This window comes from Coenobita brevimanus, chromosome 64, assembly GCF_032717465.1.
Source record: "Coenobita brevimanus isolate Jiangsu-jjx chromosome 64, ASM3271746v2, whole genome shotgun sequence".
NCBI lineage: Eukaryota > Metazoa > Arthropoda > Malacostraca > Decapoda > Coenobitidae > Coenobita > Coenobita brevimanus.
This window is the reverse complement of record NC_137017.1, coordinates 27312785-27331992: the sequence shown is the minus strand read 5'-3', so window position 1 is coordinate 27331992 and position 19208 is coordinate 27312785. Positions and strand designations below refer to the sequence as shown.

Here is a 19208-nt window from a genome sequence, read left to right as displayed (position 1 = left end):
TTTTTAACACATATGGACAGGTAATGGACTGACTGCATTTCGTTGTACACAGAGTAATGTGAAAAATTCGAAGTTTGCGTTCCCCCTCGCGATCTCACGATTGGTCATACGAACCTAAATCCCTGAAACTGAAGACCTGGAAAAGAAGAGGAAAAGCCGGAGAGGATTTGATTCGGCACGGGATTAAGAGAAACTGACGATGATCATTATGAATCAATGACATCATGAAATTCAGATGGAAGATGTATCTTCAGTTGTCCTTACACACATCTTGTCACCTCCCTATGTGCCTTGTTCCCTTCCTGCCTTCTTCCCAGCACACGCCTTCATTTCCTTTGACCTTCTCTACCTTTCCCGGGCCCTTCCTGCCCTCCCTCATCTAGTGTTGTCGCTGCCATCGTATCTTCTTCCTCCACTTCCTTCCGCTCCTCAGGGCGAGTGTTGACGTTCCCTACGCAGGCACACTACTACACTTGATTTCACACACTGATAACACTCTACACACTACTACACCTGATTTCGCACACTGATAACATTCTACACATTACTACACCTGATTTCGCACACTGATAACATTCTACACACTACTACACCTGATTTCACACACTGATAACATTCCACACACTACTACACCTGATTTCACACACTGATAACATTCTACACCCTACTACACCTGATTTCATAGGCTGATAAATTTCCATCTACAGTAAGCATCATGAATACGGGAATATGTGCAGGCGAAACACGTGCAAGCAGGTGTAAAATCAGACTTTAATTTCTAAATCTGAAGTATGAAAAACATTGTTGTGAAATGTTTGTGTCGATCGACGTAGAAAGCAAGATGAGGACAAAAAGTGGAAATTTGGTGGGGTGGTGAAAGAAAAGTTATACTGAAGGGATAGCATACCGGCAATCTAAGAGAAAGGGATATGTACAGAGGTTTACAATACAAAATAAAGGACTTCTGAAGGGTGAAATGAGAAATGAAAAGAATGTAAAATGTGAATAATGTCTGAATAATGTTTGGGATGTGTGTGCGATACACTGGGTAAATAAAACTTTAGAATATGAAAATGTCTGAAAGGGATCAGAAAAAAAAAAAATGCGTTTATCATCCCGTACATGCGTTGTGCTGGCATAACCGTCAGCCGCTGTGACTTGCTTGGTATATCCGTCACACACTATACTTGTAAAAACAGCATCAGTCGAAATAACCTATTACTTTCCTTCGTGAAGTGATTAGCAACAGATCAATCCAGTAATTACTCCAGAAGCACTCAAGCCGCTCACATCATTCCCGCCCATTCAGGCTATTTGTGGTTCATTTATGTCACTGCAGGCACTGTTACCTCCATCCCCCCAACAGGAGCGCTGGCTTCCGAGACTACTCAGTCCCTACGCTTATAATGAATGTAACCAGCCTCCCGCTCCTGAATGGCACTATGTGAACAATAAATCTCAACCACCCATCGGATGTAAGATACAACAGGCCCTACCTTAATCCACTAATACCACCAGGAGTTATTTGGTTGTATGGTTACTATCCAGCGTAGTGAATGGTTTCCTGGGTTACAAGAACTAGTCTGGCTTGTCATTCCGTGGTCACCATAGGTTACACTACATCGAGTGAGTGGATGGTAGGCTCCTCACCTACATAATTGATATATTTCATGTACATTTATGTTTAGCTGAGTAATATCAGGTCAGCTGGTCAATCTGGGTCTTATAAGGTCAAGAGAGGTCCAGTCAATTCAGTTAAAGTCTTTTCAGGGGACTTCAGGCCTAGTCCTCCTTACAGTCTAGTCAATAACACCTAAAATATTTTCCATCAAGCAGGTCAGTTCAGGAAACCTGATGATGAAGTTAGGTCCAGGTTCGTCAGTGCCATTGAGGTCGTCTTCATTCACGTTAACACAGTCAGCTTTAGTTCAGGTTACTTTAGAGCTATTCGGATCTAGTTATGTCTAATTGGACCAGGTCAGCATATTGAAGTTTTCAGGTCCTTTATATCCATTCAGGGTTATTCAGGTCATTTCGGCATCACACATTCAGGGATCAGTCAGAGCAGTTCAAGTGCATTTAAGTCAGGTTAGGTGCAACTAGGTTTATGTAAATGGGTTCCATTCGGGCAAATTCAGCACAATTCTTGGAACGTTCAAGACCGTTTACATCCAGTCAGGCCAAGTTAGATGTATTCTAGTAAATATGTTTCATTTCAGAAACATATAGCTCTAAGCAGGTCATTTCTATCCTATTTCAGTCAGTCTGGTCCAGTTCAGGTCTTTGAAGGTTGCCACAAGATCGTAAGACAAATTCAGGTCAGTATGGAAAAACGTACAGTAGGTTGTATGCTTTTGAAGGCATGTGACGAAAATTAGCACCATCAGAGCAAAGTTTTGAGATCCCTTATTTGACACATACTCGCAGGGGTACCCGACGCTGTCCAGGTAAAACTCTATAATCGTGCATACCTGCATTGCCTGCCACCCTGTATGGCCATTCCCTCTGTGGGTGAAGGCTTCCAGGGCTCCATTTCACCCACTGAGCCTATATGTCCCCTAAGGCCCATTTCTCCAGGGATATATTCCCCATGGGCCTATTCCTATCATGGACCTATTTTCCTACCCACCCACACATCCTCCTACCCTACCCCCTCACCCACGCTCACCCACTCGTCCTACCCACCCACTGGCTCACCCACTCTTCCCCACCACACCCACCCAACCCTGCCCATCCATCTCACACACCCTGCCCAACCACACCCACCTTTCCACCCACTTTACTCACCCTGCCCCTCTACACCCACCGATCCACTCAGCCTTGCCCACCCACCGCACCTGCCCTACCCATCCCACCAATCCGTCCATCCATCCGACCCATTGTAGCTAATAATGATATGATTGTAGAAGTACAAAACTCTACAGAAGTTGGTTATCTTGTTTCCTGCATGTTGACTTGATATTTCTAACTAGCACTTATCTTGGCCATCAGGGACACCATTTTAGCAAATTTAATGAACACGTTTATACTCATCACAAAAAGTTACACCTAACAGAGCTTTAAAAGTTTTATGTATGCTTCCTGCTCGATTTCCATAAAGGACAGAAAGAATGACAAACATACATTCCCTCCGCCTCTCTCTCTCTCTCTCTCTCTCTCTCTCTCTCTCTCTGTATACATACATACTTATATATATATATATATATATATATATATATATATATATATATATATATATATATATATATATTTACGGGCATTCACTGCATCAGAACAGAAAAGAAGTGAAAGAAGATGGAAGGGGTGTTGGATGGAGTAAGACAGAAGGACTATGACTTGTTGTTGTTATGCGGATGACTTGAAAATTTCATATCCAAGCCTCACTGGGTGGGGTGGGCTGAGAGGTATGAGTGGGATGGTGACGGTGGGTGAGTGGGCTGAAGAGGGCAATCTGCACTGTGAAAATTTGCAATGTAAGTGGGCCGGCAAGTTGAGAATCAAAACTTTCTCTTAGAAATTCGAAGGAGCAGCAAAAGTTTATATGGATGGAGTTCGAAAGAAGGAGCAGAAGAGCTGGCTGTGTGTGGTGGTACAGGAAGGAGTAATGCAATCTGTGAAGGTCGGCTTTGTGTGAGTGTGGCAGTGTTCTTTATGGGAATGTGTTAATCACAGATGGATTTTAACAGACCAAGGTAACAACCTGGAATGAATGTAGGTTGTGGGGTGCTGATGGGGTAGCACCATATGAAAATGGATGTATTAGTTTGGATTATATTAGCGCTATGAAGGTTTGAATAACAAAGCAACAGTATGCGCTCTCATACACCTGTACTTACAGCCCCACGACGCAGTTACAGAGAAGCCAAATGAAGAGAAAAGGAAAAACGTAGTTGCGAGTGGGAATGACAATGAAATGAGTAATGGTTAATATAGTCAAGTTTGATGGTGCTGATGGAAGGAATGCAATGACCAAGAGGGTTTTACTGAGAAAGCGGATAATACCGTGGACAAGCGCGTTCTTCAACCTACTAAGCGTATCATGGTGGCAAAACCGTCACTCAGCATAACCATCATAAGAATAATGGAATGATCTACTATTTTCTTAAGTGACCTATTGAGAATAATGTAGTCCAGTGATCAAATTAGGCTGTTTCAAATTCAGTCAGGCCCTTCATACCGATTCTGGCCCAATCCGCTAACGTTCGTTCCATCCAAGTCACTTAACGCTAACACTTCCATTCTTTTGGGTAATTTCAGCCATGGCCAGGTCAGGTTAGAGTAATTCAGACCCATTTATAGCTGTTAAGTCCGGTCGTCACTTTTGGTCCAGTTTAGGTCCAGTTAGATCCATTCTTGTGACATGAGGTCCATTTCGGCCTTCCACATCCAGCTCTGTCCAGTCAAATTAATTCAGGTCTATTTAGGACCCAATAAGGCAACTGGGGTCCAGTTAAGGTTAATTTGAGCTCCTCACAGTACTCGTAGTTCCAGCTGTCAGGTCATGTCAACCACAGTTCGCTCATATAGTTCTAAATTCAGGGACATCACATCCAGTCTGATCCAACCATATCAATTTAGATCTGTTCATGTCAATTCAGATCCATCTACAACCAAGCACACCAACTTAGACCCGTCCATTAAAGACCAATGGGGGCCATATGACCACTTGGTGTGCAAATCAAGGCGTGTGAAAGTCTCGTTGGAACATATTTTGTTTTCGAGATATATCGCTTCACATGTCTGAACACTGGGTGGGATGGGCATAGACAATAGGGTGGGATGGGCTGGGATGACAGTCAGTGGTGGAGCATAATGGAGTAAGTTTACCTTGGGAATCGTACATTAAAGGTCGACTGGTAGTCAAGGCAATCATTTTTGTGATAATTACATCATATCAGACATAGCTGGAATAAGAACGCGTAGGATGCACTGGTAAAACAATGCCTTTGTGAATGATTGTTAGTGGCAGTGTGTGAAAGTCAGTGTAGCTGTGCGTAAAGTCATGGTTGTTGGGGCATGATAATGCACAATATGGCATAGCTGCATGAAAAGAAAGACAAAATGATGAAAATTTTTTAAATGAGTGCTGTACCTTGGTGCAGTGACAGAAAAGAGGAATATAATACAAACAGATGGTGCTATGGAGGGTTTAATACAAAACATGAAACTCAGCTTAGAGTAAAATAACACCATGCGGGGGATTTTTTTTTTTTTTTTATGTGAGGAAGAAGGAACCAAAGGCAACGAGCCCGCAAAACTGTTCCTTCCAAGAGAAAAACAAAATGCAAGAGAGAGCCAGTACTGTCCACATTAATGCATGTTTGACAAGAGTTTTCATGATTAGCATCTTTTCATCTTTCTAATATTCTCTCTCTTGTATTAAAAACGTTCCTTTCTACCTTCTTTCTTCTTCATTCACTCAACGTCTCTCCACCACCAAAACCAGCTGTGCATCACCTCCCTCTCTCTTTCACACTGTCCACTCTTGACTCACACATCTATATTTTTCATACCCAGGTTTTTCTCCCTCCCCTCACAGCTTAACCCTTTCTTCGTCTGTCCTTTCATGGTTAAGCCTCTTCCTTGCACCAGCCTTGCTATTGAATTCCTCTCTCTCTTTCTCTCTCTCTCTCTCTTCATATATATATATATATATATATATATATATATATATATATATATATATATATATATATATATATATATATATATGTATATATGCTCTCACTTTAACAGCTAAAATAGGTAGAGCATTTTGAAGACAAGCCTCGAGAGAAATTCAAGTGAAATAACTGACAGGCATCTGTTCACAGGTACACAGTAAGTGGAGCTTAAAAAAAGAAAATCCTTAAGACTAATTAAAAAAGAAAAAAATAGCGATGAGAGATGTTAGGGAATGAGATAAATTGCGCACAGATTATTCACTGCTTTCTTGGAATGATTTTTCGGAAATGTAAATATGAATGGTGGGTGAATGATCGAATAATCCTGAGTCGATGATGACAATTACTTGCTGTGAATCTTGGCAGTAACAACGAGAAGCGATGGCTTGGGTGAGCAGCGAGATAAAAGAGTGAATAGTGAAAAAGAGTAATGATTAATGGACACGTTTAGTATTTTCTGTTAGCGAGGTGCTTACGAAAGCAGAAAACTGCAGCTTTATTCATTTATATCCAGTTTCTCAAATGCCGTAATGTAATGGACTACACTAGTTCATTAATGAGTATATATTTTTACGAGAGGCAGTTCCGACCGTGGCAGTCCAAGACCATGTAAACAACGAGAAGGAATTAGGTGGAGGATTTTTGGTAAACAAAATAATATCGCAGAGAGAACTATGTCTTTATTCCTGAAATGAACCATTTAAAGTGACCCAATGTGCCTTTCTTGTTTTAAGTTTTTATAAGAAGCTTAACAAAAGCTAATTATATACTGGAAACATAAAATTGACAATGGTAGAAGAAGAAAAGAAATGATAACTTCTGGTACCACATGGATAGATAAGAAACTGTTACTGGATAAATAAACACACTGCAATGGCAAACATCATTACTCCCATGAATCAGCAATGGCCATGGGCAGCCGTTCATTCTGTGCCATTGGTTGACACTGGAAATGTTCTCTTTTGTCTGTACTTCCTACTGCCTATGAGCTCCAGTTTTTGAAGCAATTTGTACAGATATTCTGTAAAGAACGGATACTGACTTTAGCCTTTCCTTTTTTTTTTTTTTTTTTTTTTTTAAGAAGGAAGTTTATATTCTTTGAGCCTGCTCTTTATATATATATATATATATATATATATATATATATATATATATATATATATATATATATATATAGCCACTTCGTTACCCTCAACGTTCGTATGCTCTCAGCCTTACTAAAGATATGACGACATTTTATATATATATATATATATATATATATATATATATATATATATATATATATATATATATATATATATATATATATATATATAAAATGTCGTCATATCTTTAGTAAGGCTGAGAGCATACGAACGTTGAGGGTAACGAAGTGGCAATGCCTAGATGGGACAGAGGAAAAAATCAATGCAGAAGATAACGAGATGGAGATCGTAAATAGCTCTTAGTGGCTGACGTCTTTGCCTGTATGTATATTGTCTTAGGATGTTAAAAAAAAAAAAAGATATTATGGAAATGAATGCCTATGCGTCAATGTAGCATACAGTAAATATTCCCGGCAATACCACTCACTGTAACAGGACCCCATCTCAGCCCTTCACATTTCATATACTGTACATCTTCGGGGTCCGACTGTCTCTGTCCACACATATGTTAACATTTCGAGTTTTTCATTTCCTTTTATTCTCACAATTGCTCCAGTCCCTGATATTATTCTATGATCCCACTATCTTCATTACAGACCTTCTGATACATAATTCTATAAATGTAATCTGCATTTCTTCAACCCTTTTACACACACACACACACACACACACACACACACACATATATATATATATATATATATATATATATATATATATATATATATATATATATATATATATATATATATATATATATATATATATATATATATTATGAGTTATTTAAGAGGAGCCTGTAGAGTCACATGGAGAGACAGGCTGACGAATGAGGATATAAAGGAGCGTTGTGGTGTGGATGTGGATGTGATAGGAAGCGTTATGAGGAACACACTGAGGTGGTTTGGCCATGTGGAGAGGATGGAGGGTGAAAGACTGACGAAGAGAGTGTATGTGAGTGAGGTGGAGGAGGGAAGAGGGAGGGGGAGGCCGAGGATGAGATGGAGGGAAGGGGTGGAGAGGTATATAAAAGAGGGGTGTGTGAGTTGGGAGCAGGGGAGTGAAATGGCAGGGGACAGGGAGACTTGGAGGCGATTTGTTTGTGGCCACCCCAAACGGGATTGAGGCGTCTGGCAATAGATAGATAGATAGATAGATACCGATATATATATATATATATATATATATATATATATATATATATATATATATATATATATATATATATATATAAATCTTACCAGCACCAGTAAAATTCAGGAGAAGACAGTTTCACAATGAGAACAGCAACAATTCCAGAAAGTAATGAAAATAAGTGGGAACACAAAGCCCCATAAGACAGCAAAAAAGATTAATTAAATGTCTCATATGCTGCAGTTAATACTGTACAGTATTCCCAAGATTCACTTTACCAAAATGCAGTTCCTACTTTTACCCATCTTCGCACCAAACATATGAGGGAACCCAGCTCCACAACGTCTCAGCGTGGAAGTTGGGCGCATCCCAGCCCACACAGTTGTCACAGCGCTATCATCACTTCTTGCAGCAAACGGTTCACGCCAGAGAGGCCTGGTGCCCATTGTCTGAGAAAACCCTCGGTGTGCGCATACAAACGAAATAGAAAAGCTCTCAGCAGAGGAAGAAAATCTTTGTGTGAGAGTGGAGGTTGGTGTAGAAATTGCAGCCTTTACACGTGTCAATACCGTGAGAAGAAAGGGTATAGGACGAACAGCAAATACTCGCCTTACTTGTGTGTCATAATACAGAATTTAAAATTACACACCGGAAAAAAAATCATATCCGTAACATTCCCAATAATTCTCCGTTTTTACTTCAATTATTCAGATTTGCCTTAGGTATTTTTTTTTAATGTATTTACTGCCGTATTGCTAACAACCGGATAGACGCTTTAGCAGTTATTATAAGAGATCAATAATTAAATTAAATGATGGACACACACACACACACACACACGGCAAGAAACGAGTATCCCATCCTTTTCAAATCTGATATCACATTCAACACCTGGGTGGGAATGTTCTCTCTATCTCTCCAATACATCACCCCTTTACACAAGCACCTTACCATCCATTCCCCTCATTCCTCTACTATTGTCATTCTATCTGTGAGAGCTGCGGTGGCTCAGTGGTTAACGTACTCACCTCATCATGCATGGCGCCAGGATTCGAGTCCAAGGCGTGGCGGACATTTAAGAGGATGGTGACAGTATTTCCTTTCAGTTGTTTGCCTATTTTCGTACCCTGTGACTTCCATCGATGGCAAACTCTGACACACAAAAACATAGCCAGTACAGCACTTCGACTTTCAAGTGCATCATATTTCCTACAGACACCCCCTTACCCATTCGTACTTCGCCAGCATCAGGGAAGGTTAGTGGTTATCACAATCGCTCCGAGGAGAAGGTTCGGTCCTGCAGTCGATCTGGAATATAGACTTACACAGATACTGATAAAGTCAAAACAAGAACAACAATGATTGGAAGAAGAAATCTGTAGAGGGGGAATAATGTTCAGAAGAAAAAAGAAAAAGAATGGGAAAGACGAAAACGAAAAAAAAAAAGGACAGGAAAGGCTCCAGGAGTGACTGGAGTGAGATGAGTTTAAAAATTGTGCTGTAGGGAAGGGAGATGGCTATAGACTAGACCTAGAAGTTGCGTTGATTAGCCTGGAAATAAGGCAAAGTGTTTGAAGACAGTAGGGAAGATGTATTTTATCCTTATATACGGAAAATAGTGATGGGAGAGTTTGAGTTTGTGTGTGTGTGTGTGTGTGTGTGTGTGTGTGTGTGTGTGTGTGTGTGTGTGTGTGTGTGTGTGTGTGTGTGTGTGTGTGAATCTATTGGTAACATTATTTCATTGGATATTTACTGAGATAGTTTTCGTTTCGCAGAGCGAGGATCAATAATATAGGAATCCACCGTTAGTCTCAGAATATTATGAAAGATGCCTTTCATGTAGTGACAAAAGATACGTCAACTTTCACCCAAACTGCTATGAAGTAACAAAGATATGTGTAACTTTATAATTCAAATGAAGTATTTCCCTCCTTGGAATACCAAACGTCTTAACACATCAACAGTTTCGACTGGCTCACTGGTGGATCAAGGCCTTCGATTGCGCTATTCCCTTAAGCTTTGTGCTCACGCAGCACTAGCATTTTTGTTTCCCATCTTGGCAAATATAATATTTCTGTCGTAAGTTCTATCCCATGCAAATTTGCAATTTCATGCATGAGCAGTTGTAAACTTGTGCATCTTAAATTCCGTAAGCGATCTCGTCATTTTCATCTTCGTACCAAAGCCACCAGCGAAAAGTATTTCCATTGTGACTCTCGTGCGTAATATTTCTTGCATAAATTCCTGCTTCCTGCTTGTTTTGCATACGTCTGTCATGTCTTTGTTCTGGGGTCGTTCAGAGCAGATAACTTTTCATTTCAGTGCAAGCTCTCCTTGAATTTTTATTTTTCGTTACTCAAGACGTCTCAGTCTTTCTGTTGTTATTATATATATATATATATATATATATATATATATATATATATATATATATAGATAGAGAGAGAGAGAGAGATAGAGAGAGAGAGAGAGAGAGAGAGAGAGAGAGATTCGGAGATTACGCATGGCACTACAACCCACGGACATTTAGCAGCCATCCAGTGTGTATTGCATGCATTCCGACGCTCTGATCAGAGAATAACATAAAAATAAACGTTGGATTTGGAAGCATACTGTTAGGTACCATTTCTAGTTAGAGGACTGTGTTTTCCAAAGCGGTGAAACATGTAGGATTAAATGTGGAAAACTTAAAAAAAGAAGAAAACTATTGGCTGAAAATAGAAGAAAGCCAAACAGTCGATAAGTAAGGAGCAGATGAGGAAGCTGTAATGAAAAAGAAAAAAAAGAGCGACAGGGCAGGAAAAATATTTGGATTTGGTGGTTCAGAAGAGGATGGTGCCCATTAATGTACCTCTGGCGAATACAAAGATTACGGTGAAGAGTTTGAAGAATCAAGTCATCCCCTGAAGAGTAATGGAGAGAATACAGTGGTGAAATGTTTAAGAAAATCTTGGATGAGCAGAGCTGAACAGAAATAAAGGTGGCCGAAGTAAGTGCAAATATGTAAGTGGAATAGGTTTGCTGCATGCTGAAGGAACGCTATGCAGGAAAATAATGACGGATGGAAAGCCAGATATATGATTGGTGAGTGATGGAGTGAGTTGTTTATGGCACAGAATGAGTGTGTCAAATGTTTATTGTAATACTGTGCAGAAAGTATATTAGATGAACCGTAGCTTGTGTTTCCCAAGTCTGAAAAAAGCGTATGACAGGGTATGCAGGAGGTATTATGGAAGTTGTTTATTATGTGTGGCACGGATAAATGGCTGGTTAACGTTGTAGAGTTTTTATGATGGTAGGCTAGTAAATCATGTGTATAGGTAGAAAGATGTGAGATGTCCCTATAATTGTTCACTCTGTATATGAACGAAGTTATGAAAGATATCAAACAGAGGAAGGGAAATTTGTGATGGCTGGTGATGGATGAACTACATTTTTTTTTTTTTTTTCAGATTTGAGGTATGTAGTGTTTGCTGATGGTGACGGAATCTTTACAGACTAATTCAGAGCTCAGATTGGCTTATGGGCGGCGAGATCTGACAGTAAATGTAATTAAGAGCAAGGTGATCGTTTTTCTGAAAAGTGACTCGTTATGTGATGTGTTGCTGTATGGAAAAAATAATTAGTTGAAGATATTAAATGAGAGAGAGAGAGAGAGAGAGAGAGAGAGAGAGAGAGAGAGAGAGAGAGACGGGATTTTGTTAAAGTAGCTCAAGTGTATGGCAGTGAAACACCTCGTATCCGAAAGACGTTAGTGATCGACAGACGGACAAGGCCACTCCAAGAGACACATCTGAAAATGAAGAATGTGAACAGTAGAAATGGGGCTAATGAATAATGAATGTGGGCTGCATAGGCTTAAGAGAACAAGGAACACCAATTCGTGAAAAAAGTGTGGGCAGGAAGTCCAGTGATAGGACGAGTGGGCTCAGACGACAGTAAATGTCATAAGGCGTCTGTAATTATGTAAGAAAAATAAATATACTGATGCAAGATATGGCGGTGATATATTTTTGAGCAGTATATACATCCATGAGTGACAGCTGTGTAGTATTCCCCTTCAGTTTATATTGGGTTGGGGCGTGATTGCCACACAGAGTCCAATTCTCCTCAGTGTAATGTAGTGCCGGCTGCATCCCCCCTACTGCCCACCATAACAGTTTGAATATTTGTGTCACCGGTAGAATGTGTGTGTGTGTGTGTGTGTGTGTGTGTGTGTGTGTGTGTGTGTGTGTGTGTGTGTGTTAAGTAAGCCACCCTACCCCACAATAACAACAACAAATGTCTTGGTATCTACTGACTGTTAACACTATAAAGATACTCCATGACTGAGGGATGTCACAGATTCTTGGAAGTAATTCTTCTCTGTGAGAGATTGTGTGTGTGTGTGTGTGTGTGTGTGTGTGTGTGTGTGTGTGTGTGTGTGTGTGTGTGTGTGTGTGTGTGTGTGTGTGTGTGTGTGTGTGTGTGTGTGTGTGTGTGTGTGTGTGTGTGTGTGTGTGTGTGTGTGTGTGTGTGTGTGTGTGTGTGTGTGTGTGTGTGTGTGTGGTTTCACTTCACCAAGGTTTTGAATTTCATCATCATAGACATAGCTGGCTGTATTCATCCCTTTCATTCAAACGTATATCTTAATAAGGTCGTAACCATAACTAACTCGAAAAGAGGAATCAATTCTAGACCATAATCCGAAGCTGCGTGTGACAAAATTATAGGTCACACCCTGGAAAATGTGGTAACGTTCCATAGCCAGTTTCGGACTATTGGCCATATAGAGGAATATTGCGCAATTCGAAATCATAGGTTAATTTCCCCAACAGTAACCTATCAGTTCCATAAAATGGCTGTGCATATACATACATATATATATACATACATACATACACACACATATACACACATACATACTCACATTATATATATATATATATATATATATATATATATATATATATATATATATATATATATATATATATATATATTCATTTATTTTTTTTTTCACATCCAAATCAGCACAGATGAGTAATCCTAGTAAACTGTTACAGTAGGAAAGTGGCATAATGTATTTTCTGTTGCAGGGAGCAGCGATGAGTTCCAGGAGTGGTGGAGTGAGGATGATAAGAAGGTGTGGCTGAGTAAGCAGCTGCAGCGGCGACAGAGTGAGTGTCATCAACTCCAGCAACTGGAGGCCAATACCTCCACAACCAACACAGGTCAGTACCTCAAGTCAAGTCAGGTCAGGTCACAAACATCACCACCAACCCACGTCAGACGAAGATAGCTTGTTAAAGACGGGTTATTTCTCCCGACCACTCTCGTTTAGTTAGCATTATTTTGGTCCGGATCAGCTATCTGGTCAGGGTAACAGGTGAGGTCCTGCCACAACACAGTCACACAAGATGGCATCGCAAATATTCTGCCCTTTTTACCATTACCACACCCTTGCCATCTGTACTACCCATATACTTTCAAAATCCCTGTAACCTACACTATCTATAATTAACACACTCCTGCCATCAACACTACTCCTGTAATAATAATCTGCTGCATGAAAGTCCCAGGCTGTGGAAGCAAAGAGTTTCGTATTTGCATTTTGCTAAAACAGATGTCACTGATTTTTCCACAAGACCTCCGAACATGTCATAAAAAACACTGCAGCTAATACAATCACGCCAGGCACGTGTGGGACAGGGTTAGCATATATTTAACATGAACGGTGAATATTATGAGAGCGTGTGGCATGTAGTAGGACTGCTGAGCCTTAGGGACGGGGCTATTAAATGTATGCCCAGAGCCTTAAAAAAAAAAAAAAAAAATCCTCCACACCTGGCCACCCTTGCTATAGTCCCCACCATATCGTTTCCACTGGCACTACTCACCTCCGCGTTTATACACTTTTCCACCCAGACCAGCAATCCTCCACAACTGCCTGTACACCGCATTAATTATTTTTTCCTCTGCGAATTTTCCCGTGTTATGAGAGGGATGTAGGGCTAGTTTTATGGCAGGCTGGTAAATCTGCCCAGATCCCGGTTGTAAACGTGTACAGTTGAGGACAGGTGTTCAGCTAACATTCACCTCTTTTACTTCTCACGTTCCTCTGCTGATTAATATATTCTTCACCTGAGATAGATTTATTGTGCTGCTCTGCCCATAGACGATTCTCTTTTGTAGGAATCGTCAGGGAGGAGAGAAACGGATATGCCCCAAGTGTGAAGTAGACACAGAAGAACAATATGAAAACTCTTGTCCCTTCCTGTACCTGCAACCCCCGCTAGTCATAACGCGCCGGACTGAGGTATTTCAAGCACATTTTACCGTCGGAAGTTCTCGCTCACGGATACGGAGATTTTCATTTCAGATGAGTAGTGCGAGGGTAGAGGCTTATTTGCTTATGTATTCTGGGGCTGCATTGCCCTCCCCCCCATTTCTTTGGACACTCTTTTTCGTTTTTTATTATTTGTTTTGGTTTTCTTTTCACACCAAAATCACTCATTATAACTCCTCCAAATCACCTCATTTTAACTTCTCCAAATCACCTCATTTTATCTCCCCCAAATCACCTCATTTTAACACTCCCAAATCACCTCATTTTAACTCCCCCAGATCACCTCATTTTAACTCCGCCAAATCCAGTCATTTCAATTCCACCGAATCTACTAATTTTAACTCTCACCTTGATTATTCTTTTGTTCACTTGTGCCTGTCGGGTTTCTCTACTGTACCCTAGTCCTTGTTTTCATTCATCCATCCATCATCCAATCCTCTGTTGCCCCATGAGAAGCGGAGAAGCCCGGGGCTAGGCAAGTTGGTCCTGGTATTTAAGATGAGAGTAACCAGCCTCACTCATCCCTGAGTGGCATTGTTTTTATAATGGCCACAAAAAGGTAATCTGTGTCTCGCTGCCGGTCCTCCTCTCACCCATATGGTATTCACTTATTACAGTTCACATTACCCAGATACACCAAGGAAAGCATACTTACAGTTGACATCGTATCGAAAACGGCAATGCAACCCCCCAGTTTTGCCCTTAAAAATCTGAAGCACATGATAAAGAAAAAAACCGTGTCTGACCTGTTTTTATTGCCAGCGTCTACACTGCAATGTCGGATATATGCTGACTGGAGCTAATAACCATAATCGTTTCATAAATGTTTGTAAGATATTAGGAGCTTCTCTACTGCTTCGTGAGCTCGTTTTAATAATCGGCTGAAAGTGCTCTCACTTCATGTTGTTGTCTCTCATTGCGTCATTGCTGGTGGGGCCGCATCATCATCCATCATCAACTCATGATAGTGCTGCCTACTTTTTCCTTCATATCTCATTCTTTTTCTGTGTCTGTCTCATCTCTTCCTAGTTCTCCCATCCTTCCAATTACTATTTAATACCATTCTTTCCTCTTCAGGTGGTTTCCTGTAACCCAGGAAATCATTTACAACGCTGGGTAATAACCATATAGCCAGATAACTGCGTGATGTGGAGCCCACTATGGTGTCCCTGTAAAATGGGTGGAGAAACGCAAATGCGGCGTCTATCCAGGAACCAAACGTCCACATTAATCCCCGCCCCCTCACTGAAGTGAGGCGCTGTGCTGTCTGCCGCATGAGAACATTGGTTCACTGCAAGGGAAGGCCCTGCAGGGGCGGTTACTTGTCTGCAGATCTGCTCGATTAAACAGTCTGGGCAGCAAAACAACAACAACAATAACAATCCTCATATTCTTTTCTCCCTCACTCTCATCTTTTCTGCTATTTATTCTTTGCTCCACCCTCTCCTCTTTGACTCATTTCACATATTCCCTGTCCTTCTTTTCTTTCTCATTTCTCCTTTTCCTGTCATTTTCTCCCTCATACTCTCCTGTTCACCGCCGTTTCATCTTTGCTCCGACCTTCCTTCTCCTTTTTTTCACATCTTTCCTCTTCATTATTTTCCTCGTTTCTCTCCTCTTCCCTGCCCTTTTTTAATTGTTTCTTTCTCACACTCAAGGTAGGTAAGGACGCCTGTTATCCACTAACTCAGTGGAGTGTTATCTTCGGTAAACATACACTGAGTGACAAGCCAAATGATTTCCCAAAACCAAGGAAACCATTTACTAAGCTGGGTTGTAACCTCATAACCCTGTATTCCTTCTGGGGCTGAAGGGAAGGGGTTTGTGGGGGTAGAATTCCTCCACCCTCTATTTTTACTCGCTGGAAATAAAAATCAACCTCACTCCATCTTTAGGTGGGAAAAAGAGGTCTGGATGATGATGATGATTCTCCCTCACACACACTTACTCCTTTTCTTCTGCTATACTTTCGCTTCATCATCCCCCCTTCCCTCTTTTCACATCTTCCACTTTCATTTCCCTCCATTTCCCTGCTCTCCCTGTCCTTCCTGACCCCTTACGCAGCCACCTTCTGCCTGACCCTCCTTTCATCCTCATTATCCTCGCCTTATTCTAGCCGTCATTCACTCTTTCGTTATATCTACCTTCTTGTTTCCTCAACGTTATCCTTATTCACATTCACTCTTTATGGGTTTTCTTTACTCTCGTTCTTACTTTTTCTGTCTTTTCTTCCTCTCTCTGTTTGCTTCCATTTTATTCCTCTCTCTCACTCGTCTTTTCATTACGACAACGTATTATTCGTATCCTCTCACTACCACCAGACGATATTATTCAATTTGTGGCAGGCTTCTAAAGGCAAAAGGGGTCTCTTAAGTTTGTTTAAAATCCATTTCCTACCAGGCATCTCTCCTGATCTGAATATATATAGAGTCGTCTGCAGATATGATGAATGTAGCAAAAAATTCGTCCTCTGTCTGTTGATATTAATCCCGGCTCTCGTTTTCGCTCCATTTACCGAGGGCTTCTCTCTCATCCCGTCCTTCTTATCTCTCGGTAAATTCAAATCTTCTTTCACTGTTTGCATTTCTGCCTCAGACTTTCCTTTTGTTCAGCATTTGCTTGATCTGTATATAATTCACTTGCTTATAATAACTACGTTCAGAAGTCTTGTGTCCTCCTGTTTTATATCATATTTTACTTTCTTTGCAGTTCCACCGCTCCAGAATGACCATATTTAATAGTTTCGTTTCATTTCTTCTCTCTTCACTCTTTTTTAATTTCTATGAAGGAAGAGGAGGGGAGAGAGGGAGGGGAAGACCGAGGATGAGACAGAGGGATGGATTGGAGAGTTATATGAGAAAGAGGGTTGTGAGCTGGGGGGAGGGCAGCGAAATTGCAGGGGACAGGGTGACATGGAGGCTATTTGTTTGTGGCCACCCCTGACCGGAGTGAGGCGTTTGGCTATAGATAGGTGGACAGATATTTCTCACTTCCTACCAACTTCATATTATTTTATTCACATCATATCCTCTTTTTCTTTTATTTTCTTCTTTTCTTTCTTTTATCGTACTTTCTTGCCGCACCAGGGTCGTGGATGCAGTCAAACGGTGTGTGTGTCTCAAACTGTCTCACTCACTCACTCACTCGCATACTCATTTACTGTACCGTTTTGAAGGACGGGATCCAGACCTAACTGAGGATGTAGAGGGGTAGGAACATTGATGGTGTCTGATATACGTCTAGGGCGTGTCTGGAGTGAGTCTGACATGCGTATGGTGTGCACCGAACGCGTACCAGCGTTGTGTCGGAATAGCCTTTAATATAACACGAAGAAGCAGAGCAGAGCAGTGCAGAGTAGAGTACCCGGGTGTGTCTGAAGTGCGTATGGTGTGCATCAAGTCGACCGCGTGCCTGAAGTGCCGTGGATATGATACAGAGGGATTGGGCAGAACGCAGGACAGTTAGCTGTACTGGAGCTGCCTGTGAGCCAGAAGAGTATCATTCAAATGCTAAGCCAGTAAATCTTTCTTTCTTTCCCCTTAGAATATTGCAGGGGTAGGTACTGCTATCAAAGGTGTTCTTTGTCTTGTCAGCAGAAGTTTCTCCGTGTCCATCATTTTAAGTTCCTCTCTTTTCTTCTTCGTGCTTATTTCATCCCCGATTTCAGCGATTACTTTTTTCCTTCTTCCAGTTCTTCTTCATTACCTGCCTTCCCCTTTCTTTTGTATATCCTTTTTAGCAGTCCTTCTTGTTCAAGTTTCACTCAAAATCCACTTTATTTATATATTCCTACCCCATTTTCATTTTGTATCCCTTTTGCAAAATTTTTAAATCACATTTTACAACAGTATGATTGAGGAAATTTTACAATCAGTGTATTTCTTGATCTGTCGAAGGCTTTCGACACCATTAATCACGATATTTTAATAAAGAAATTAGAACACTATGAAGTTAGAGACAGGGCATTAAGTTGGTTTGTCAGTTATCTTTCAGGAAGACACATATATACCGATATTAATGGAATAAAGTCAAGTAAAAAATTAGTAAAAACTGGAGTGCCACAAGGCTCGACCTTGGGACCTCTGCTTTTTCTTATTTATATCAATGATTTCGTTAGTTCTTCAAATCTTCTTAATAATTTGCTGATGACACAAATGTATTTTACTCGCATTCAGATATTTCAGTTCTTGAAAATTCAGTTAACGTCGAACTAGAAAAGGTGTCTACCTGGCTGATAGCAAATAAATTCTCTCTCAATATAACTAAGACTCATTTTATGCTCTTCACTGGAAGTAATCACTGCAATCATAATTTACATATTAAGTTAGGAAATAACATCATTGAAAGAAGAAATACTACAAAATTTCTTGGTGTAAAAATCGACCAAACGTTATCATGGGAAGATCATATTCAATTTATATATGACAAAATAGCGAAAACAATTGGCATAATGTAAAAGATAAAGGATACCCTACTTACAGACACATTAAAATGCATATATTATAGCTTAGTATATCCTTATCTGCAATACTGTAATGTGGTCTGGGGCTCTGCAGCGAAATCAAACTTGCAACCATTACTGCTACTTAAAAAAAAACAATCTATCTATCTATCTATCTATCTATCTATAGCCCGACGCCCTAATCCCGCAAAGGGTGGCCGCAGACAAAACGCCTCCAAGTCGCTCTGTCACGCACCATTTGACTACCCTCCCCCCAACTCACCCCCCCTCCCTCATATACCTCTCAACTCCATCCCTCCACCTCATCCTCGATCTACCTCTCCCTCTCTCTCCCTCCACCTCACCTACATACACCCTCTTATTATATCGAGAGTAAGATATACAGAACACACTAACCCATTATTCAGTAGACATAACATTTTAAAAATACATCATATTTTTAACTTGGAAGCAGTTAAATTAGCCAAATAAAT

The 19208-nt window shown here is 40.6% G+C and overlaps 1 protein-coding gene across 1 annotated transcript in view; it reads left to right on the top strand.

Moving 5' to 3' along the window:
* The first annotated feature begins 3406 nt into the window (after positions 1-3406).
* The window catches only part of LOC145404715 (secretin receptor-like), a 109170-nt gene continuing 93368 nt past the window's right edge, over positions 3407-19208 (top strand). Inside the window, exons 1-2 of the mRNA XM_080276266.1 lie at positions 3407-3473; positions 13024-13158. Of these exons, the coding sequence (XP_080132392.1) occupies positions 3407-3473; positions 13024-13158 (202 nt within the window). The remainder of the gene's footprint in view (positions 3474-13023; positions 13159-19208) is intronic.